We start from the raw sequence: 16,389 nt of genomic DNA, 5'->3' as shown, positions 1-16,389 counted from the left end.
GCCCAGAGAAGATCGGCTCTGTGGTCACTGCGAGACAGGAGAGGTGGAAACTGAGATGCACTTTCTCCTACACTGTATAAAATACAGCCATATCAGAGAATCATTCTTCATTAAAATACAAGAAAAATATCCTCTTTTCAGACAAATGGCAGACTCAGAGAAACTTGCTGTCCTCCTAGGGGAGGGACACACAGCTCCACTGGCTGCCAAATATGTAGCCACCTGCCACAACCTGAGGGGCACGCAGTGACGGCACAATTTAATAGTTTCAATATCATTATTTCAATATTTCAATTTCTGTATTATTATTATTTATCTTCTATTTTATTTATTATTATTTTGTTACCATTGTTCCTTGTTTGTATATAGATGCATCTGTTCATAATATGTATGTATTTGCTTTGGCAACACTGTGGAAAATAAGTCATGCCAATAAAGCACTTTGAATTGAATTGAATTGAATTGAGAGAGAGAGAGAGAGAGAGAGAGAGAGAGAGAGAGAGAGAGAGAGAGAGAGAGAGAGAGAGAGAGAGAGAGAGAGAGAGAGACCCAAAAGTGTATAAAGACGACAGCTTCCATGGTTCAGGATCACAGTAACTGAGTAAATGTTCATCCAATCGGAGATCTGATTTATGTCTTTCCACAACCAACATCCGGTCACTTGCCTATGTCATTTCCGTTATAGGATTTGATTTGTTTGGTGCTGTTTTTTTAAGATGTAAGCCCTTTTTGTGTTTGTACACAAATTAAGATGCAGGCGTTTGTTTTTGTATTTGCCGTCGTTTTATTAATTGCAGGTAAGCTTTTTTTTAAGTGCAGGTACACATTTTTTTGTTAGTCTGTATTTTTTTTATTTGCTCGTGTTTTGCACTTCAGGGCCACTGTACTCACAGGTTCGTGCCCCTTTAAAAATACGACCCAGTACACAGAAATGGATTTTCCTGCGCTGACGCGCTATTTTTTTTTTAATAAACACAAAATAAAACAAATATAACAAAACACAAAATAAACACCTAGCTCCGCTTTGGAGCGCTACCTAAACAGGTTATTTCCCTCACTAACTCGCAGGATGGCTAAGCCGTTTACCTGGCACCACAAAACACAAACAAACTACGCGGGTTTCATAGCACTTACTTCAGCGACTGCTCGGAAGCAGAGCACCTCATCTGCCTCCTTCTACTCAGCAGCCTCGATCAGATTAACTGATCCTCTCTTATACCCTACCCTGGTCCCAATTCCTAATTACTGCCCAGGTGCAGGGGATAATTAAATAATAAAACAGTTAAATTAAACAATAAAACAAAACAATTAAACTAAAGAAAGGTGCATTTTTACATGTTTTTTTCTCTTCAGGGAGGCTTTAACCCCCTCCCTGCTGTCTCACACATCCCGCTGCTGTTACAGTAAATATACAAAAAACACAAAAAAATGATTTCTATAATTTGAAAAATAACATGCAAAAACTAATAATAATAATCAACATATTTCGTGTGAAACCCATTTGTTGCTAATGATTGACAGTTATCAATTAAAAAAACAACACCTGATGATTACATAATCATCAAGTATTGAAAAACAAATTAAATTTGTGATTCAAAAAGCAACAAAAATGGTTAAAACTAAAGAGTACAGCAACAATCTCAAAATGGCAGTGAAACACCTGTCCAGTAAATGTTTACAATTACAAAAACACTAACCTAACAGAGATTAAACGGTAAAATTTAGGCTGCCTCTGCCCCAATGTAAAAACAAATAATTCACCTTGTTTCACTCTACAGGTGGAGCCATTTTAGCCCCTAACTTTCATACAAAGTTGTGTCAGATTGAACATTCCCTTCACCCGAGAAGTGGAGAGGACAGATAGAGTTCAATACAAAGGTTTTCTTGAAATACAAAACAGTCTAGTTAAGCTGGCAGATTGTTACAGTGGAATCAGCACGAAGCCTAAACCCAGGATAGAGTGGCTCAGTGAATGTGGTTTGGAATCTGTGAAGGAGGATCATTGTGTCAGAGACGCCATAAAAGGACAGCGTGCCGGCATTAAAGTCCAGATACACTCCTATTCTGGGGGAGTGGGGGGCAGCTACTGAAGTTTCATTGCTATTGTGCCGGGCAGTGTAACTGGAAACAGAGCAGTCCAAACTCCAGGACTTGTCATTGTATCCAAGGACAATGGAAACATCCCTTCCTTTCCTGCTGATTCCTTTATATGTGACTCCTATAAAAGCCCCTACCCCACTCCACTCCATCTCCCAGTAACAACGAGACCCAGACAAATCCTCTCTGCACAGCACTTGGGAATATCGGTCAAATCTCTCTGGGTGATCACGATATCGCTCTGTCTCTCTCCTCCATGTCACCTTTCTGTTCCCTTCAGACAGACAGAGCACACTATGTGCTGTGTTGGGGTCCAGTGTGAGTTGAAAGGAATCTGATTGAAGAGAAGAGGCAGGTTAGAGGAGAGATGGTTAGAAAAGTCAAATCACTGAAAAAATACACAGGGTTGGAAGAGACCCCCTCTTCTGTTCTCCATGCTCCCTCCTCCCTAATCCCTGATCCCTCCTCTGTCCCCCTTTTCACTCCTCCCTACTCCCTGTGCTCTGCTCCCTGCTCCCTCCTCCATGCTCCCTGCTCCCTCATCCCTCAATGCTCCCCCCTACCTGCTTTCTACTCCATGCTCCCTGCTACAACTTGAAAGCAGAAGAGGCATTGAGGTACAAATGTACAGAATGGAGTAATAATATTATTTGGGTGAGTTTGTGTTTATTAATTGTGCAGCTGTCGATCAATGCACAATGTAATGATGCTATTCATTGTAAAATATTGTGCATGTGTCATGTGTCCCAATACTTGTTGGAGAGGAGTGTAGATTAATGGCTTCACAATTACTAATAAATAATAATAATTGCTGCCCTCAAGCTCCACCCCTCCCTGTTCTGTAGTGTTAGCTCTTCTCACAATGGAGTGACACATCTTTCAATAAAATGTTTCAGTGAAAACAGACTTACATTTTAAAAACTCAGCTCTGTTCCTTGGCTCTGGAGCCTGCAGACTGTAAACTCCAGCTTCATTCACTGGGCAGAAAAAAGAGAGAGAAATAGAATTGAAACATGCGGATTAATACACAACACTCACACATGACTCCAAACTGCAATCTGCCATGTTCTTAATCTTTAAACACAAAGTGCATCTGTTCAGTTTATCAGTGTAGCAAATGACCCAGCTAACTCCACCCTCATCAGGAATCTTTCACACAAGAACTAATCTAATACATACAAAAAAGTGAGAATGTCTCTAGAGAAAATGTTTTACTGGAAGAAAAGCCTTACCTTTGAAACGTCTGTCACTGCTCCTAGACCTCAGGGTATAAACTGCTGTTTCATTCACTAAATAAAATACAGAAAACTGTTAGCATTCTATATGGCATGAATGTGTTGTTTAATGTTTGAATCCATCTGTCTCTGTTTATATGCTATTGTGTTGTTTCTCATGTAATGTCTATAGAAACTCTCTCATTCCTGCTCTCATCACTCAGGATGTCACTGTAAATGAGGTGGGGTGTTTCAACCTGGGGAAATCATTTGAAATAAAACATCTGCAATATTCTTATAGCCAACAGTCTCCAAAAAGTCTTTATTAACATTGTCTGCTCCATCCTCAATCACTCCCTCCTCCCTGCTTCATCAGTCCCTGTTCCATCCTCCATGCTCCCTCCTACCACTTCCCTGCTCCCTCCTGCATGCACCCTTCTCCCTCCAGTCTGCTTCATCACTCCCTGCTCCATCCTCCCTGCTCCCTTCTCTGTCCTCCCTGCTCCTTGCTCTGCCCTCCCTGCTCCCTCATCCATGCTCCCTCATCCCTGTTACCTGCTGCCTCCTCACTCCTTCCTCCTCCCCACTCCCTCTTCCATGCTCCCTCCCTCCCTGCTCTGGCCTCCATGCTCCCTGCTCCCTCCTACCTGCTGCCACCTCACTCCTTCCTCCTCCCTGCTGCCTCCTCCCTTCTCAATACTACAATATTTATATAGCCAGCAATCTGCAAGAATTCTTTATTAATGTCTTGCAAGTCCTGTCCCTCCTCAAGCCATGGTCTATTTGAGAAATCTCTACCAAAGGAATCTATTTCACACCAACCTGTTTTAGTTATTTTGAATAATTCCCCCTTGCAGAAGACCTCAATATGACCTTTAAGTTCAGATACAGCTTTCCTCACAGCCCCAAAAGAGATGCCTGTATTGACAGTAACGCTGGGTAAGTCTCCAGCTTCAGGAGGGGCACAGAGAGACTGGAAATTCTACAACAGGAAAGTGGAGAAAAGGAGTTTTCAGTCAAACAGAATGGGGTCCAAAACATTCCTGGGGAAAAGCAAGGATTCATTCAATTGGAGAGGTCTGTCTGAAACCGTCCCAGTTATGTACTTGAGATTTTCTAACAAGCAGTGATGTTACCTGTAGAAAATGGATGTGATCCTCTGTCTCTGAAAGCTGTTTCAGCTCAACATTTCTCCTACATAGCTCAGCAATCTCCTGCTCCAGTTTCTTCATGAGTCCTTCAGCCTGATTCACTGCAGCCTTCTTGTTAGCTACAATCAGCTCAATAACCTCAGTGTGGATCTTCTCAATGGATCGGATCAGCTCAGTAAAGATCTTCTCACTTTTCTTTATTTCTATCTGTGCAGATCTCTGAGTGAAAGAACACAGTAGAGGAGACATGGTTAGAATTGATATCAAAAACACATCAGGCTGATACAGTCAACTTCTGTAGATGTGTTGCTGTCCATCTGTTAATAATAATAATAATAATAATAATAATAATAATAATAATAATAATAATAATAATAATAATAATAGTAATAATAATAATAATAATAATAATAATAATAATAATAATAACACCATCTTGTCAATACCCACTTTCAGTGACTCCACAGCATGTTTCAGCTCCTCAGTTTCTTTCAGTCTCTCCTGGATTCTCTGTTGTATTTCTGTCTGTGTCTCTCCCAGCTGCTTCTGTGTAGAAACACAGTGACACAGTGACATTTCTGATGGGGTATTGAGTGATATCCTGTCACGCCCAAAGCAGGCCTGGTTAAGTATTCTATTGAAACTGACTGATTTTAGTTCAAATATATATTCTATTTTCTTGTCCCCTTACCTCTTTACAATGTTTGCAATAATTCTCAGTGGTTCTCGAATAAATTTTGCTGTTCAGTTCCAGTTGCACACCACAGACATCTATAGCACAGGCTAGATCAGACAACATGTGTGTATAGTACTAAGATGGTGCATGAACACCATCTAGTGCACAGTGGCCAGCAACACAAAAAGACACTTTAGCCACATTAACTGTCCACTAGATGTTACTATTTCATACTAGTAACAGTGAATGATGGCTGATCTAGCATGTGTTACATAAGAACATAAGAAAGTTTACAAACGAGAGGAGGCCATTCAGTCCATCTTGCTTGTTTGGTTGTTAGTAGCTTATTGATCCCAGAATCTCATCAAGCAGCTTCTTGAAGGATCCCAGGGTGTCAGCTTCAACAACATTACTGGGGAGTTGGTTCCAGACCCTCACAATCCTCTGTGTAAAAAGTGCCTCATATTTTCTGTTCTGAATGCCCCTTTATGTAATCTGCATTTGTGACCCCTGGTCCTTGTTTCTTTTTTCAGGTCAAAGAAGTCCCCTGGGTCAACATTGTCTATACCTTTTAGGATTTTGAATGTTTGAATCAGATCGCCACGTAGTCTTCTTTGTTCAAGACTGAATAGATTCAATTCTTTTAGCCTGTCTGCATACGACATGCCTTTTAAACCCGTTATCATTCTGGTTGCTCTTCTTTGCACTCTTTCTAAAGCAGCAAGACCCTTTTTGTAACTAGGTGACCAGAACTGAACACAATATTCTAGGTGAGTCTTTGTGACAAGCAGGCTCTAGTGGTTACGTCAGACCAGAAAGGAGTACACAGACAGACGGTGGATGAAATGGTAAATGCGCTTGCTTGCACCGTTTTATTATAAAATAAAAGGTTTGAACAAAACAAAACACAGGACACAGCACTTGAGGCCAAAATAAATAGACAAACAAAACAGACTAACACTTAACAAATGGTGCACGGACAGACACACAACACAGTGAGTTTAAACACTTATTATTTACGTTTTTTTATTTTTCTTTCTCCTCTCCACACCCGTTCTCCACTCACCGAACACACCACCCCGAGTGAGTAAAACGTGCATCTATATATACTGTTGTGCCGGGATTCAATTACCAATTAATTATTCACTTGAATCCCACCACGTGAATTAATTATGTGCAACCTCGTGCTCACATATTAAATACTTTAAATGCACTTGAAGTGATAGTGCAGTCCTCGTGCCTAAATACAATTCTACATCTTAAATAACTCGTGCTGCACACACCGATTTATATCCCGTGCAGCCATCTCTATACACCAACATTAACACATGCAACATACAACATATAACAAACAAATGCACACAGGGGCGGGGCACATTGACACAGTCTTACTAATGTATTGTAAAGTTTTAACATTACTTCCCTTGATTTAAATTCAACACTTCTCACAATATATCCGAGCATCTTTTTGGCCTTTTTATTTCTTCCCCACATTGTCTAGATGAAGACATTTCTGAGTCAACATAAACTCCTAGTTCTTTTTCATAGATTCCTTCTTCAATTTTTGTTGCCTGCATGCAGTACTTTACACTTTTCTCTATTAAATTTCATTTGCCATGTGTCTGTCCAGTTCTGAATGCTGCTGCAAAAGTGTTTGCCACTCCTCCTATTTTTGTGTCGTCTGCAAATTTAACAAGTTTGCTTACAAGTTTCATGTAGATTCATTAATCATTAATTTATTGCAATAATATAACAGCCTATGATTCCATAAATTCAATTACTAATACATCCATTCAAATTCTTCAAAGTTAACTTAAGATACATATTATTATTATTTTTTTCTTATACATACAGTTACCCATTTATACAGTTGGGTTTTTACTGGAGCAATCTAGGTAAAGTACTTTGCTCAAGGGTACAGCAGTAGTGTCCCCCACCTGGGATTGAACCCACAGCCCTCCGGTCAAAAGTCCAGAGCCCTAACCACTACTCCACACTGCTGCCTTTACTCCACACTGCTGCGCTTATAAATAAACATGTTCATTTTAATATACACATATTTCATTCCTCTTTTAATATTCAGTAGGTGAGGGTTGCTTAATATTCATGAGAAAGGAGTATTCGGCCAGTCGTTTTACGTGATGTAATTTTGGCGCTTCAAAAAAGAGAAGCACATTTTGAATCGAGCATCATATCAACACAGTAAAGCCTGGGTTTTATTTTCAGCCACTAGATGGCAGCATAAACCCATTGTTTTGGGTAGGTCCCCAAGGAAATCTGCAGAGAAAAGTGCATTTTCTGCAAAGAATCTAAATCATTAGGAATAGCAGAGGACCCCCAGGATACTGTTACCATATAGGCAATTTTCCATTTTGGATCTTATTATAGTTTCCATAAGTTTACATATAATAGAAGTCAGGCTTATTGGTCTGTAGTTACCTGTTTCGGTTTTTTCTCCCTTTTTGTGGATCGGTATTATGTTTGCAATTTTCCAGTCTGTCAGTACAACCCCTGTGTCAAGAGATATTGGTTAGCGGTTTGTAAATAACTTCTTTCATTTCTTTGAGTACTACTGGGAGTATCTCATCCAGCGCAGGGGATTTGTTTATTTTAAGAGCTCCTAGTCCCTTTAACACTTCTGCCTCTGTTATGCTAACAGTTTCTTTGTTTTGTCAAGCAAAATTTCTGATTTCTGAAATTGGTGTATAGCCAATAAACACTGGAAATGGTTACTCAATTCACGTTGACTTCACCCGTTTCCCAGTGAAAAAAATACAATAAAATAGCAGTATGGCAATGTCTCTCTTTCCTGACTTGTATCTCACATTGATTCATTCTGAATACTTTAAACTGAGTAGCAGCACATTCCTGCATTCCTATTGGAGGATTGCACACGCTTGTGAGATTTAGAAACTGAGGGTTGTTCTTGCTAGCAGATTTAAAGTAATATTACAATTCAATAGGGAGAAATCACACGCTTGTGGAATTTGAAACAGAATTGCAAATTCTGGCGTACTGTAAACACAATTTTTAAAGTCTTGTTTAAAATCTGATGTATTAGTTTATTAAGAAGATATTATTATCACTGAGCTGCAATCATTGTTTCAATATATTAAAGAGGCCCTGCATCATAGAGGCAGCACTGGGTGAAGCTCGCTCCGCCCTCTGGCTGCATTGCAAATTTTCCAAGCGCAGATCATATTTCCACCCACATCACTAAAAACACAGGCATGGTTAGCTCTTGGTCTTTTCTGCTTATTTAAACTGGGTGCTTGACTTTGCTGGAAATATTTTTTAATCAGTTTTACTAATTAAACTATAATGTCTTAAACAATGAAACTGATATGATTGTATTAAGTTGCAAGATACATATATAAAAAAAAACTAGGAATATAAACCATGCACATGTAAATAGTGTGTTTTTGTTTGATTGTAAATAATGTTTTTTCAAATTAAGTTTGTGTTAAATATGGCAGGGCATATTCAAAATCATGCCTTTAAAAAGGGTCTGAAAAATCCAGTTTCTTGGTTCTGCAAGCAGGGATACAGACTGTCTGGGAAGGAGAGTGTTGCTGTAGGATCCTCACGACTGCGTGTGTTAACCAGGGTGAGAAAAACACAAGAGGAAAAATGTATCTCGGATCACTGTGTGAGTTAACCAGGATCGCTAGCACTGGAAGGAATAGGGAACAAGTTTAGGGGATTTTAATCCCACCCAAGTCTAGAGAGGAGGTGTCAGGGAGACTGTTCCTGGAGCGGGACCTCCTTTCTTGTTTGGTCACCTTTTATTTTCTAGTTGTTTTCGCCCAGTGTTTTGTTTTGAATGTTTTGTATTTCGTATCAAAGAAAACCTCCTGTGTCTCTCCTGTCAATCAGCGATAGCCACACCCGTAACAACACCCTGTTACACCCTGAAATACATTGTAGTACATCATAGTTTAGATAGAGCAATTAAAAAACTAGGGCTCTTTAAATAGCTGTTAATATACAATTAAAATCTGATCTGATGTGAAACTGCATAACCTAGTAAACAGACATGTTAAATATCCCTGGGAATTCTTATCTTCTAGGATAGCTACAAGGAAATGGTTCAAACGCTTACCTGTTTCACACTCCTTTCTTTCTCAGCTGAGACTGTATCATGGCTCTTGTGTTCCTCGTCTGCACACAGCCAGCAAATATACGTCTGATCGGTTCTACAGAAGACCTCACATAATCGTTGGTGTTCTGCACAAAGCTTCTGCTCCAGATTTCCAGTTGCATTGACCAGCTTGTGCCTCTTGAAAGCAGCACCCTCATAGTGTGGCTTGACATGTGTTTCACAGTAAGAGGCCAGGCACGTCAAACAGGATTTCACAGCTTTGAACTTTCTCCCAGTGCAGGCATCACACGGCACATTTCTAGGTCCAGCATAACTTTGAGCAGGAGGAGGATTGAGTCCTGTCTTCTTTAATTTCTCCACAACTTCAGTCAGCACGATGTTTCTACGCAGAACAGGCCTTGGGGTAAAGGTCTCTCTGCACTGGGGGCAGCTGTAGACACCTGTATGATCAGTCTGATCCCAACAGTTCTTAATACACCCCGTACAGTAACTGTGTCCACATGGAATAGCGACTGGGTCGTTCAATATCTCCAGACACACTGGGCAGTTCAAGTGCTCCTCTGACCACAAATCCGAAGCCATTCTTCCTGCAGTGAGACAGAGAGACTGACGATTTCACAACAGAAACGTCACTGTGCTGATTTCCTGGAGTTGTGTAAATCTGTAAGAGGCAGGGTTTTGGACTGAAGCCAGGTTTAGACAAGCAGGAGGAGCAAAAACTGCTGAATCAGTCTGAGAGGAGCAGAGAGGAGAGAGTTGGGAGTGGGACTGGAGTTTGAGAATGGCATTGTCACAGTAACCCTTCTATAGCTACAGTATGTATTTGACTGCACTAGACCTTCACTTCTGTGTGGGTCTGAATCCTCAGATTTCACAAGGGAAGGGAGTTTGGTGGAGTTCAATCTTCATGGCCACATCTCAAAGTCCATTAGACCTCAACCACAAACTTGTCTCTGAGCACCAACTTCCCTCCAGTTCACGGCAAGCTTGAGGCACAGAGTCTGAACTGCTCACCCCCCTAAGAGAACGTGAAGGGTGGTCCCTCCTGTCCAGGGGAGGCTGTATATTATGAGAACTAGACATGTTCTAGTGTTATCAGACAGAGTGTGTACGTTACTGACATACTAATTTATTACAGCACTGATTTCATGAGTTAAAACCATTTTATACAGAACAGACACTCAAACAAAGCTTACAATCAAGGGACCTACTTTTCAAATCTGTGCACTATTTGTTTTATTATTTTCATACAGTGCCTTCTCTCTCATCATCCGAACATCATTCTCCCAAGTCCATTCTTGTTTTGTTTTATTATTATTATTATTATTTGTTTATTTAGCAGACGCCTTTATCCAAGATGACTTTCAGAGACTAGGGTGTGTGAACTATGCATCAGCTGCAGAGTCACTTACAACAACATCTCACCTGAAAGACGGAGCACAAGGAGGTTAAGTGACTTGCTCAGGGTCACACAGTGAGTCAGTGGCTGAGTCGGGATTTGAACCGGGGACCTCCTGGTTACAAGCCCTTTTCTTTAACCACTGGACCACACCACCTCCACACTTCTTTATTTTCACTGTCTTTGACTCAGGTGAAGCCCATTAATCCTGCAGCCCCCACACTGGTTTAAAATGGATTTCATTGGTTTTTTCATTAACAGATACAATTGGTCATTTTGAAAACTCTCCTGATAGATAGATATTAATGAACACTCATGGGGACCACACTGAGGTTAAAGGTTTAAACGTCATCATGTTCTTTACGTTTCTTACCTGATGAGGATTTTCTATGGTTGTTTCTGATTAGATTTTATTCAACATGCTTACTAACTATTCCAGCAAAACACTGCTTCTGAAAAGACTCCTAGAGGCTGATTGTGGGGAAGCATATGTCTGTTGCACGGGCTGCAGTGCACAATGTTTACCCTGTGGACTTCAGTGCCCAGAGCACCTCCAATATGCTTCCCCACCTCGTTTCCACACAATCAGCCTGGACAAGAGTTTTCAGAGGCAATTCTTGCTGGAATAGTTAGTAAGCATTTCAAATAAAGATCTAAGCAAAAATCACATTGAATCATTCAGCACACACATACTAGGATATTAAAGATCAGAAATGTAATATTAAGAATGTATAGATGATATAAACAATACTTTAATCAACCTATTTCAATTGTATTTCTTTAATAAAATATTTACATGCTGTTATTGCTGATCAAATTTACAACCATTCAATTGTTTTGATTGAAGTGCAAATTGAAAATCATGTCTCTTATATTAAAACTTAAATACAACATTACACTATGTAACACAATTTTTGTTCCTGGGTAGTAAGTGTTATTTCCTAATTGCTTATGCCTCAAAAGTATAGAAAATGGCTATTATTCCCCACAAACTTTGCTTTTGTGACCAGGACAGTGATATTTTGAAATCTACCTATTTCCAATGAGAAAACGGGCGAATTTGTGTCTTTTTGTTCACATAAAGTCAGAAAAAAACAACATATGAATCCAAATTAACATGTATTTATACTAAAGTATTACAAAAATGACTACAAAAGATTTAGAAGTGAGTAGTTTTTCGAGATTTACGATTATACTGTAAATCACTTTCACGAATCAGCCCCCAAATGTAGTCTCCCATCATGTTCTCGTTATACTGTCCTTGGTAGCGGCGTTCAAAGTCCAGTATATCCTGGTGGAAGCGCTCGCCTTGCTCCTCCGAGTACGCTCCCATGTTCTCCTTGAATTTATCAAGATGAGCATCAAGGATATGGACTTTGAGGGACATCCTACAGCCCATTGTGCCGTAGTTCTTCACCAGAGTCTCAACCAGCTCCACATAGTTTTCGGCCTTGTGATTGCCCAGGAAGCCCCGAACCACTGCGACAAAGCTGTTCCAAGCCACTTTCTCCTTACTAGTGAGCTTCTTGGGGAATTCATTGCACTCCAGGATCTTCTTTATCTGTGGTCCGACGAAGACACCGGCTTTGACCTTTGCCTCAGACAGCTTAGGGAAGAAGTCTTGAAGGTACTTGAAGGCTGCAAAACTCCTTATCTAGAGCTCTGACAAATTGTTTCATAAGGCCCAATTTGATGTGCAGTGGTGGCATCAGCAACTTCCGGGGGTCCACCAGTGGCTCCCACTTGACGTTGTTCCTCCCCACAGAGAACTCGGTCCGCTGTGGTAGTGCGCCTTGGTGTCCCTGCTGTCCCAAAGGCAAAGATAGCAGGGAAACTTGGTAAAACCGCCTTGGAGACCCATCAGGAATGCCACCATTTTGAAGTCTCCTATGACCTCCCAGCCGTACTCATCATACTTCAAGGAGTCCAGCAAGGTCTTGATGCTGTTGTAATCCTCTTTGAGGTGCACCAATTGAGCCAGGGGAAGAGACGGGTACTTGTTACCATTATGGAGCAGCACGGCCTTGAGGCTCCTGGATGAGCTGTCAATGAAGAGGCGCCACTCATTCTGGTTACAGGCGATTCCGATTGCCTCGAACAGACTGGTCACATTGTGGCAGAAGCAGAGCTGTACCATCCTACAAAAATACATTTATTTCACCCATGACTAATGTGTAAGAGATTCTCGCAACATTTTTCACATATGATATATTTTTTCAATAACATTGAAAATTGTAAAACATTTTCAAATTAAAAACTTTTACAATTTTAAAAATGTTAACAAATTTTACAACATAAAATTCCGAGCAACAATTGTCCATCTTACCTTCCAGAGTTTTTTTGCAGTGCTCGCAGGTGAAATGAGGTGCCCAGGGTTTGTCTTGATCCCCGACAGGCATGCCGAAATATGCCTTGTAGGCCTCACACATGTTAGCAGATGCTTCCACGGAGTACTTTTTCGCTCTTGTCTTGATAAATTGGCCGCAGACATAGCAAAATGCGTCTGCCGGATGTTTGCAGCCTCTTGATGCCATCTCAGAAAAATGCAGATATGTATCCACTTAGGCAGCTGGAACTAAACTGAACTGGTGGGCTTAAGGCCCCTGTATTTATACTACTATTTATATTACTGGAAAGTTCTAGAAAGTTCTAGAAGTTACTCCAAGTTTACTCAGCACTGAATCTATCTGGAATGTTCTGGAAAATAGGTAAATTTCAAAATATCACTGTCCTGGTCACAAAAGCAAAGTTTGTGGGGAATAATAGCCATTTTCTATACTTTTGAGGCATAAGCAATTAGGAAATAACATTTACTACCCAGGAACAAAAAAAAAAAAAAAATTGTTACACAGTGTTATTTATTAATTTTAAATTAGTTTATTTATTTTAATTGTGAATGTAAAATACTTTGACAATCTGACAATCTTTAGCTTGTATTTGAAGATGGTGCTATTATCTTTTCAGAAGCACTAATATATTTCGAAAGCGAGGGATCTGAGTGGGTAAAATGGACAGAAATGCCTCCACTTCAGTTCTCAATTGTTTTTGGAGAGGAGGGGAGTTTTCTTCTTCAACAAGGAGAACAAGTGGAATAACAAGAACAAGCTTGTTTCCATGTTTAGACTGTCCATTTCTCCTGATTTATCACAGTATTAACAATGGGTTTGACTGCTGTGTTAGAGTGTCTAGTTCTGTACAGGAATATAAGAAGGATGGAACTCCAGCCATTGGAATAGTTGTGTCAATACCCTTGATTCAACATGAAGTGTGATCCTGGGCTGGAATCACAATATGTGCTTCTGCTGTTTCTGTTGAGATGATACAGAGACAGGGATGGGTTTCACAAGAAACGAAACTTACCTGTGTTTCTGAATTCCAGGAGTTATATAAAGCTCTAAGAGGCGGGGTTTGGGACTGAGGCCAGGTTTAGACAAGCAGGCTGAGCAGAGACTGCTGAACCAGTGTGAGAGGGGCGGAGAGGAGAGAGTGGGACAGGAGTTTGAGAATGGCACTTCTGTTAGAGCACTCCTTCAATACTGAAGCTTTCTCCTAATGGGACAGGCCCATTCCCAGTAGAGACTGGATGTGGGTGGGACACTGGCCACACAAACACTTCACTTGCATTAACTGGCAGAGTTATTGAAATCATGCTGTAGTTTGAAACAGATTTGTTCTTCTTATATGGTGGAGTGTAGAAAAGGTATAATGATTCAAGCAGTACTATCAATATAATCCAGAGGTGAAATCTGAGTTTGCTCTGCAGCCCTCCTTAACAAAAGGTTTGACTTATTTTTTGCAATTGGTTTACCATAAGAATGAACTTCAGCTTGGGTGTCAATTTTTACAGTGACATCACAGGCACTGTGACATCACAATGAAGTCAGAACGTTCAGTTTCCCTGCAATGACAGACACAACAAAACAGCACAGACCTGTCAGCACTTACTGATGCTAGACCCCTGCGATATGAGAACCAGGCAGAGCCGCAGTGACTGCTTCAGTTGTTCTCCAGATCCCTGGCATGGATTCTGGGATGTCTAAAAGCTGCATCTCCCTGTTTCCAGAGAGTTTCAGTTCCAACGGTAGAACAGCACATCAGATCCTATTGCAGTGACTTTGAGAGAGGGCTGACAGTAGGAAGTGCTCGCTTCACTGCCGTATCCAAGACTGCACACAATCCTGATGTTTCATTCACAAGGAACAACAGTCTCCACAGTGATAGGACTCTCTCTATGTGTGGCTCATTCTGGAGAACAGACTTCCACCCCAATGCAATAACATACAAGTTCCCTGAAGGAATTAGAGGCTGGTGGGAATCACTGAGGAATGATCATGTATCCCTCCAGAACAATTTAAACACCTTGCAGACTCTCAACCTGCCAGGACCAATCACTGTCATCCTGGCTGGCCTTGATGGTCCTACACCCTACTGACAGTGATATGGCAGGTGACTCAGTCCCAGGGAGGTCCTACACCCCACTGACAGTGGTATGGCAGGTTTATCAGTCCCAGGGGGTCCTACACCCTACTGACAGTGGTATGGCAGGTGATTCAGTCCCATGGTGTCTGTTTTGACACTGATGTGCTCGTCTGTCTGTTTAGATGTTGTTTCTTGAAGGGTTTTTAGGCTCCTCTGTAACAGTTCTTTCTTCACTCTTCAAAAATAGCAATGCATTGGAGCAGCTGTCCAGCAGATATCTAACATGATTCCCTTTGATTGGAATTGAAGCAGCTCACTCTGTCTGTCTCTGTGTAATATTGCATTATACTGGAGAGGAAACCTGGGTTTGTCTGCAGGCATTGCTCTGATGAAAGCCTAGCTGATGGACGTCAGAGTGTTCTAAAATGGAGAAGAAACCAGTTTGCAGTTCTGAGTGTGGCTCTTAATTATTACCAATGTTTCTAATTATTTTCCTGAGTTAAGCAACATCACTTGTGTTGAGTGAAATTCTGTAAAATGTCACTTTTGAATTCAATAAGATCATGATGTGTTTTCTTTGGTTGTATTTATTTCTGTTAATTTTCACAGTAAAATAAATCCAATGTATGCGGCAAAGGTTTAGTATAAAGATTCTAATTCAAATCCTTACCACACAATCCCCTCCTCTCACACATCATGTGTTATATATTATCTTTGAAATGGTGAGGATACACAGATCCTTATTATCACAGTGTTTACGACTGGTAACATTAGAGCTATCAGGGTCGTTACTGATCTGAACAGAAATGCAGGGGGATTCCTCAGTGCTGTAAAATGCTCTTAAAAACACCTTGATTAAAGGGAAGCTGATATCCAACCACCCTTGTATTGAGGAGTCTAAACTGCAGTTCTTTGTTTCTCCCAGCAGGGGGCAACAAAGTCTCAGTGCTGAAGTTATTTTAACCCCTTCAGTTCTGATTTGCAGTTCTGGATTTCTTCAATGTCTACAAAAATGTGATTGAAATAGTATCCCTGACTTGTATTCTGTGATGTGTAAAAGATGCATGGGCTGAATTGCCTCCTCTCGTTTGTAAACTCTCTTATGTTCTTATTTCAACTGCGATGGGACCACAAGACAACAGATCTGACAGAATTTTATAGAGGGCTGATAACAGGTGTTTGGTTGGCAGGTGTTTAACATGGAGGCCCTACACCATATTGACAATGTTGTGGCAGGTGTTTCTATTGTTTTGTACAAATAATTAAAAACTTTTCAGTAAAAAGATTCAATTAAAATTCAATATAAATGACACATACAATGAAGTGTTTAA

At 40.5% G+C, this 16,389-nt stretch overlaps 1 protein-coding gene across 1 annotated transcript; it reads right to left on the bottom strand.

The window, feature by feature from the left end:
• Positions 1-784: 784 nt before the first annotated feature.
• On the bottom strand, positions 785-9,845 carry LOC131722957 (tripartite motif-containing protein 16-like protein). The gene is made up of 7 exons (XM_059016154.1): positions 9,241-9,845; positions 4,913-5,008; positions 4,448-4,681; positions 4,134-4,293; positions 3,330-3,386; positions 3,009-3,074; positions 785-2,431 (listed from the first exon to the last, which is right to left on the bottom strand). Exons 1-7 carry the CDS (start codon positions 9,820-9,822, stop codon positions 1,902-1,904), a joined length of 1,725 nt encoding a protein of 574 aa, XP_058872137.1. The 5' UTR covers positions 9,823-9,845; the 3' UTR covers positions 785-1,901.
• Between the last annotated feature and the right edge of the window lie 6,544 nt (positions 9,846-16,389).

The sequence above is a fragment of the Acipenser ruthenus genome, chromosome 52, assembly GCF_902713425.1.
Source record: "Acipenser ruthenus chromosome 52, fAciRut3.2 maternal haplotype, whole genome shotgun sequence".
Taxonomy (NCBI): domain Eukaryota; kingdom Metazoa; phylum Chordata; class Actinopteri; order Acipenseriformes; family Acipenseridae; genus Acipenser; species Acipenser ruthenus.
The sequence above is the reverse complement of the archived record's forward strand: the minus strand, read 5'-3'. Positions and strand labels throughout refer to the sequence as shown.